General features: G+C 41.1%; 1 protein-coding gene across 2 annotated transcripts; it reads left to right on the top strand.

Annotated features, from left to right (window-relative positions):
• Positions 1-1,321: 1,321 nt before the first annotated feature.
• Positions 1,322-8,443, top strand: LOC306639778 (serine/arginine-rich splicing factor 10-like; the record flags this gene model as incomplete). 2 transcript variants are annotated; one of them, XM_079103519.1, is made up of 5 exons in its annotated part: positions 1,322-1,546; positions 2,964-3,070; positions 6,620-6,721; positions 7,894-8,056; positions 8,389-8,443. In XM_079103519.1, the coding sequence occupies exons 1-5, from the start codon at positions 1,482-1,484 to the stop codon at positions 8,441-8,443; spliced, it is 492 nt and encodes a 163-aa protein (XP_078959645.1). In that variant the 5' UTR covers positions 1,322-1,481. The 2 variants fall into 2 exon arrangements, with proteins under 2 accessions (XP_078959645.1, XP_078959644.1); XM_079103518.1 differs by having other exon boundaries at positions 1,326-1,546; positions 8,386-8,443.

Below are 8,443 nucleotides of genomic sequence, written 5' to 3'. Positions count from 1 at the left end.
CTACTTATTTTCAATTACCCACTCCCTGGAGACACAAGTTGCATGCTGTTTATGACTGAATTTCTGGAGTCTAACATAACATCTGAAAATTAATAGCTAATCAATAAACATTTTAATAAATTATGTGCCCAAAGCTTCTGGGGAAACGTAAACGTAGAAACAATAGCTCTGCTACAGAGCGCTATCCTATCACCACCTGTGTCAGGTCAACTGCCTGGATACTGGTTGATGCAAAAATAATTCTTTCATGGACTTTACCTAAAATAAAAAGACCATTTGGTTAAAACTTGATTCCCTGCTATCTGCTTGGCCCTGGAGGACATGCCAGGGGTTTTCTAACAGGAGTAGGGAATGGTTCTCAGGAGTTCTCCAAAGTGAAAAGCAGACTAAATATTATTTGCCTTTTCATGCTCATACTCTCCACAAATGCAGAATGGGAGTTTTCCAGAGGCTGCATATGATGTTTGAGGAATGGTAGTGGAATGTGTGTGTTACTATGTCTTAAAACATTCATTTCAAATTCAAAAGAGTATTACAGACATAGCACACATTAAAATGGGGTGCGCGTGCTGGGGCAGAGCTAACAGTAGAACCCTTGCCTGGAGTTCAAGCCCCAGAACAAAAACAATCAACCACCAAAAAAACAAAAACAAAAAAAGAAACCTCTCTGGGGTCTTCCAGGTGTGAAGGGGTAATGAGCCCAACAAGCTTGAGGAACCACTACAGCACAGGAACTTGGCACACCCAGGAAGCCATTAGCAACAAATACAGTACACATGTGAGAGATTAAAACGTCAGGCCTGGTCGGCCTTTCATCTGGAGGAAGCTGCGGGGACAGGAGGGGGCTGCGTGCCATCCGGCCCGGGGAGTATGCCCAAGCCTGCCGACAGCACTAGGGCGACAGGCCCGGCTCCCTGTAACGGCAGACGCCTCCTTAGTTTGCAAACTCGGTGCAAGCCGTAAATTTCTCCTCTTGGTTGTCTGGGCTCCAATAAAAGCCTAGGCAACACACGGCAGTCTCTCCGAATTATAATGCCGAAACCTCGGTCCATTTAGTATTAACTGTAAAATGTGGCCTAGGGGCCAAGACGTTTGCTTCCTGGGGGAGGGGGAGGAGGTGCAATCCAGCAAAGGCGGGAAAAAGAAGCACTAAAGAAAGAAAGAGGCCTGGGAGGGGAGGGGAAGAGCCAGCGCGAAAAGCCAATGAATGAGACCGAGGCTGCGGCTCGTGCTCCAGCCCTCCACGTGCGCAGGCGCACGCCTGGTAATCTCGCGGGAAAGAACCGTTGCCCGGCCCGGCGTTGCGCCGAGGTAGAAGCGGGGAGTGGAGGCGGGAGTGAAGTCTCGCGAGAAGAGGGTGGTTGCCGTAGCGGAGTCCTCTGGCTGTGTGCGTGTGTGCCTGTGTCTGAGGAGCCGCTGCCGGAGTCGCGGACGGTTTGCCGAGCCCGTTACTGCCCCTGGCCGAGACTCGCGCCGCCGTCATGTCCCGCTACCTGCGCCCCCCCAACACGTCTCTGTTCGTCAGGAACGTGGCCGACGACACCAGGTAGGTTCAGGGCAGGTACCCGGGGCCTGCGCGAGGAGGCCGCGGGCGCACGCAGAGGACCGAGCGGCGGCGGGCCGGGGGAAGGGCGGGGTGAAGATGGCGGGTTTCGCGCCCGCCTTGGCGCCCGCACTAGGCCGCGCCGGAGCGAGGCGGCGCCTGGCCGCCGGGCCGGGCCGGGCCGGGCTGGGTCGGGCCGGGCGGCCCGCGGGGTGCGCGGGCCCGCGTGGCGGCGCGGCCCCTCCCCCGCCGCGGCGGGCCTTCTGCCCGCGCCCTCGGCGCGGCCTGCCCGCCGCCCGCTGCCATGAGCGCCTTCCCGGTTCGGCGGGGTGCACGCCCCCTCGCCCCGCAGCGGGGCGGGCGGCTTGGTTGGTTTTTAGTTAAAAAAGAAAAAAAGATTGCAGTGCAATCACGGGGTCGAGGGGGAGGAGCGCGGAAGAGCATGTGCTGTCCTTGCCTTTCGCCGCGGCTGTGTGCATATTCGTATGGTTAATCCGCAGGAGACGTAGGGGGGAAAGCGGGTGCCGAGGTTTCAGAAGTAAAAATCTTCCCGTTACTGGTGTAGTGTCCTTTTTCGCGGAGAATCTGGTGACCCTTTGGAAAGGGAGGTTGAGGAGGTCTCCACCTTGATAGCTAATTGAGATTGCTTGAGACTGTACTCAAATAGGCTTTGTTTTCAGCAGTCCCCTTAATTGCTGCGAATTGCCTAAAATAATTTTTTGGAAGAGATCTTGTCACATGACGATGCTTAAATATTTAACAAATAACCTCCAACAAGCCTTTTTCGGTTGGCGTTGTGTGATTTACTTCCTTCTGTTCTTAATCTTGTAAGGAAGAAGCAATAATTCGAAGCATCTCAAAGAATCTCTCCTTTGTTGTTTTGACAGTGTTTAAGGAGTTAATTTTATGTGAGGCTTTTTTTCCCCGCCAGACTTTATTTACCGCTAATTAATTGTCTAACTCACTACGATTTGGGGGCGATTTTGTTCTGGTATTTTCCAGAGTGCTAGAGTTAATTTGATACTGTTAAAAATAACCCAGAGCAGTGCTGCTCTCCCTTTTATGAAAAATGAGGCTGTAGATTTAAAAATTGTGATCGTTTCCTTACATGTCTTTTCTGTGTAAAATAATAAATGGACTCAAACTGCATTTTAATCTTTCAAATTCTTGGATCCTGGCTTTCCTTTATCAAAAAGGTATTGCTACTACATTTTTTGTATTGACAATTGGCTCAATGTCAAAATTTAGAAAGCTTTTCTGTTTCAGGTCAGTTAGGGCAAGGATACAGCCGAGACCGTAGGGTCATAGTGTTACTAATCACCACCCCTTCTGTTAAGATTATTGGCAAATAATTATTACTTATAAAACTCTTTTAAGGGAATGAACCATAAAAATTTGAGTTCTTTTCATGATGTTTTAGGTCTGAAGATTTACGGCGTGAATTTGGTCGTTATGGTCCTATAGTCGATGTGTATGTTCCACTTGATTTCTACACTCGACGCCCAAGAGGATTTGCTTATGTTCAATATCCTTTCTTCAGATGCTGATTAGTGAGGGGTGTTGAAGTTTGAAATTCAAGTTTATGTAAGTGGTAACATCTAAAAAGTAGTTTATTTTTGTCCTCTAATGTCTTATGTCTCCAAATTTTTGAAAATTAATTCTGACTCACATTGCTCTTACTATTTTCTTAAAGTTAATCCAAAAATAGTTAAATATTAAATTCCCATTCATGATGCTGAAACCTCAAATCAGTGATTATAATATGTGATTTAAATTTGAATACACTCTGGTTTCTGCCACCTTTAATGTAAGTCAGATTAAAAGTTAATATGTTCTTGTGCTTAGCAATTAAAGTTTAGTATTCTTGTTTGTTAATTTGAATCACTTGATCAAAAACAAATTGTATAAAATGAGGGTAAACTTCTTTAATACTGTCCCCTAATTTGCTGTCCTCTGTTGTTACCTCAGAATGTAAAGCTGTACAGTTATGGCGGACCCAAAGAGAAAGCATGAAAGAACCTTTAGAGTAGAATTCAACACTAAGGCAAGTAGACAAGCCAAAAGACCTCTAAGGATCCGGCTTGAAGAGAAGGGAGAGTTTGGGAAAAGAAAAAATAAGAAAAGCTGGAAGAAGGACAAGCCTAATTGGAGACAAGCCTCGCTTTATCTCAAAGGGGGAAAAGGGTGTTTTTCAAAGTTAAAGATAAGCCATCTGTCATATTTGGCCAAGCATCTCATGACAAGTCCCTCTGACAAGCACTTAAAGAGTTAACGGTCAAGATGAAGTTGAATGATGGCCAAGATTAAAGGAGTCATACCTGATGTATCCTACAGAATAACTATTTTCCTTTTTTTTTTTTTTTTTTTTTTTTTAATGTTTTATAAGCAGTTATTTTCAAAGTTATTTTGGTTTGGTCTAGTGACCAAAACCTGTAACTTGATTTGTGTGGGCCTTTGATGTTGTGATTGTGGTCTTGTATAAAATGCACTCTTTAGCTTATCAAGTTAAAGTATAACCAGATGTAACATTGTTAAGCTTAAATTCGGCATATTTTGGTTTTGGGACCATGTGGTCAGAGGCTCTTAAAGTAGCATGAAGTTCTGGGCTCAGCCACAGAGCCCTGCTTGAAAGGGAGACAAGTGCATGCACTGGGGGCTACTTAGAAACAGCTCTGGTGGACATGTAGTGTCAGATCCACTAGAAATACCATATAAATTTTAAATGGCTTCTGGGAACACACACAAATTCCTAACTTCTGGAGCTTAACTCTGAAGCTTTCTGGCCCTGCACTGCTTTAGCACATATGATCAGTTGGCCTTGAATGGGTTGCAGAAGGCCTTCTCCCTAGTATGGATACCTAATCAGGATGTGTGGGAATTCTATCCTTGACCCAGAGTTTCAGGTGACCTTGCTTCTTCCCTTCAGTGAGATCATCTCCCTGCAAAAACAAAGGTTTGGGCTGTGGACTTGAGGTCAGGAAGAATTCTTACTACTTAAATATTCAGTAAGTCCCTCAGAACTTTCTAGTTAGTAGAGTCCTAGTAAGAATTAATAAGGAAAGGCCAAAGCTGCTACTGCAGGACCAGCAATCAAAGACAGTTGTGGGAACTTAGTTGCAAAACTTTTACAGAGAAGATATATCTACATATGGCTTGGTAAATAAAGGTAGTGATGCATTCTGACTTATAATGTTGATCTGATTTTAACTAGTTTGGGATGGTGTGGAAGTCAAGAACAGAAATTTTGACTCATGGTGGTATTCGAGCCTTTAGAAAAGGGTGGTTACACAAAGGAATCCAAAAGAGTGATAAAAATACATGTTCAGTAGGTCTTGACTGTGGTGTTAAAATAGTTAAAAAAAAAAAAAAAAAGAAATACATAACAGTAAGAATATATAACAGGCTTACCAGTTCCACTTTTGCAAAGACCCTGAAGTACAAATTTGTCCACAACTGGCATCAGAGTGATACTTGGCTGCCCCTCCTGCTGCTCTCTGGCCTGACTCTTCCCAGTTAGCCTTCTCTTCCTATCTGTATCTTAACAGGAACGTTGTAGAACCTTAACATCCAGCCCATAATTTTTTTTATAGCCCTTGATGTAAATCCTTTTTAAGTTATTATATTCTCTGTTGGGGTGACAAAGTAGTTACCCATTAGTGAACTTATCTCCTCTTAATTAGCTTGGAGCCCAACTGCATCAACTTTCAGGGATGTTCACTTATAGTATTCAAGGTCCTGAATCCCTCCATCAGCATTTTCATTTTGGAATGCTGGGTTATTTAAGAATTGAACAAGAGCAAACCTCCTTCCATTTAACCTACTCACAGTGGCCTCAGGAAAAGAGTTGGGGACCCACTGCAGTCCTTAATTCCTTTCATAACACAGGAAATCTAGTAAGACTGAGGCAGACCATCGCATTTGTAATTAAAGAACACTTACATCAGTCTTGAATGAGTCACTGCAGGGATGTTTTATAAATCAGCTCTCCTAATCTCGTGTTGTTCTGTTTTCAAATCTGAGAACTAGAAATGGGCAAACTAGAATAGTGATTTATTTATTTATTTGTTTATTTTTAGTAGGATAGAATGAAAATTCATACTTGGCTCCCTTTCCAAACCTTTTATATCAGACACTACCTTGAATGTATATTTGACTTCTGTTGGAATGATGATTTTAGAAAAGGAGCTACATTTGGACAGAATAACTAAACCCCAAGGTTCTCATAATATTACTGCTGACTCGAGTGGGAGTCATAGCAACTTAGCTTCTCAAATCAAAAATGAATACCAAAAGATACTAGTTAATGCTGGTAAATGTTATCTTGAAATTCTCAAGTTGGAAACCAGTCCCAAAACTACTTTGCAGAAAGCTTTATATTTAGTATCATGGCTGGGGCTTTCCAGTCTCAGGATCCTTATGATGCTCTGTTTTTTTCTTGATAGTATGCTTTTTGTCTGCATGGATGTAATATGCATTTGGTATAGTGATTGAGTATTGCTTAACTGTCTTAATACCCACAAGTGCTAGCAGCCTATCTTTGGTGCGGTGCAAGGAAGACAAATATAAAATAATAGTATATTAGATATATCTGGAGAAAAAATAGCAAATACATTTGGAGTTAATGCTTTCACCTTTTCTAAGATAAGGCATATACTGCTTGCTTACACAAGAACTATTCCTTTTTTTCCATTTAAAACAAATGTATGAAAACAGTATTTGGGTTTTAAGAAATTTTTGGCACCCCGCATAGAATTGACTGGCTTGTTTTTCTTTCTTGTTTATAAAGTTAACTTTTTAAAACTCGGGGAAATTTTTTAATAGGATAACTTGATGATTTAGCTCTAACAGATCTGATAACGTGTTCATGTGTTTTCTAAAACATTTGCCTTAGAAAATCACACGTACTTTTTTGTTGTGAAGCGTTATGTTGGCTGAATCAACCCAAGTAACAAGTAGGATTTGGTTGATTTTTTTAGAATATTAGGACTTTGTGAATTGTTCCAGCCTTACCAACTGAACTTTGATTCATTATCAAAGTTTGCAAAATTTCCCAAGCCCCCTTAACATTTAGCACATTTGAGGATGTTCGTGATGCTGAAGATGCTTTACATAATTTGGACAGAAAATGGATTTGTGGACGTCAAATCGAAATACAGTTTGCACAGGGGGATCGAAAGAGTAAGTACCATTACCCTAGCATAAGTTTAAATTAATTTTAGAAAATTTTTCCAGATTGATTTTTGGAAGCATTGTTGCAATATGTGTACTCTGTTCAGATCCCAGAAGATTGTTTTAAGAACATAGTATCTTGAATACTTTGTATTTTACAAAGTTTTGGGGTAGGTGTAGGTAGGGCATGGAGAATGCTTGAAATGTATTTCAACTCTTTTTAGAAAGTTGATCAGTACTATCAGCTGTGACATGTTTCATATACTGGGAGGGGAATTGAAAGGGATATAAATTTATAACATTTTGGGTCTCTTGAGCCATTTTTCTTCCTCATAGAGATCTTCAGAGTGGGGTCGGTGTTGTTGCCTAGCATGAGTTAGGCTCTGGGTTTAATCCTCAGCATCACATAAAAAAAGGTATTTTTTAAAAGGAAGCTTTAAAAAAAAAAAAACCTTCAAAGTTTATGTGGCTGCATGACTATGGAAGTGAACTGATATACCTGGAAGGGCTATCCAGATTAAACCTAGACTAGATCTTATTTTAGTACTCTTTTAATTATTATGCAAGGTATACACCAGATTTTAGCTATATTTCAATGAGGCAGGAGTATAGACTTTAGGGTAAAGTAGACCTCAGTTTGAATTGTGGCTCAACCATTATTTTACCCTGGAAAAATACTAGAAGATAGAAATTAAGATAACTGCTAAAGAGTAAGAGCACTTAGGTAGATATAGTTGTTAATTCTCTTGTTCTGGAATTGGATGATGGGTTCCTAGGTAGTCACTGTTTTTTATATATACATACACATTCATACATAAAGTATCTGTAGAATTGAGTGAGATGAGTCGAGAACCAAAGGTGTAGGTGTATATAAGGCATAAATCAAGGAAATTGTAGTTTTTACATAAAGCAGTCTTGTGATACACATCTTTGAAGATAAATAAATGCCCAAGATGAATATTTACAACCTTGACCCAACCCATGAAAAAAGACTAAATCATCTTCTAGATCTGCATCTTACCAAAACTAAAGGCATGTCTAAGACAGATTGTAAAACACATTATTCCTCTGCCTTGGTGTTAGAGAAGGGAATGTGGGGATTTTTTTTCCCTACAATTTAAGGATGTAAATACTAAATTTCAAATGTTTCTGAATACTTGTGTTCTGTGTATATATCCTAGCTCCAAATCAAATGAAAGCCAAGGAAGGGAGGAATGTGTACAGTTCTTCACGCTATGATGATTATGATAGATACAGACGTTCTAGAAGCCGAAGTTACGAAAGGAGGAGATCAAGAAGTCGGTCTTTTGATTACAACTATAGAAGATCTTATAGCCCTAGAAAGTAAGTTTGATGTACAGTGATCTGTTTTTAAATAAAAAATATATGTTCGTGATCAGGAGTGGGGGCGTGGACTTATAATCCCACCTACTGGGGAGGCTGAAGCAGTAGGGTTGCTTAAATACAGAAGTTCAAGGCCAGCCTGGGCAACATAGTGAGATTCTGTCTCAAAAACAAAAAGGATGTGTTTGTTAGCATTGTATTTTTACCTTTTTGTATATTTATATGTGTTGAATACTTTGTTGAGACTAAAAGTAGTGTTTTGTTTGAAAAGTTTTAAGACCTATAAATAGACATTTGTCACTGTTTGCTTTTTCTGATATGCTTTTTAGCAGTAGACCGACTGGAAGACCACGGCGTAGCAGAAGCCATTCCGACAATGATAGGTAA

Source organism: Sciurus vulgaris (genome assembly GCF_902686455.1).
Source record: "Sciurus vulgaris genome assembly, chromosome: 1".
NCBI classification, from domain to species: domain Eukaryota; kingdom Metazoa; phylum Chordata; class Mammalia; order Rodentia; family Sciuridae; genus Sciurus; species Sciurus vulgaris.
The sequence above is the reverse complement of the archived record's forward strand: the minus strand, read 5'-3'. Positions and strand labels throughout refer to the sequence as shown.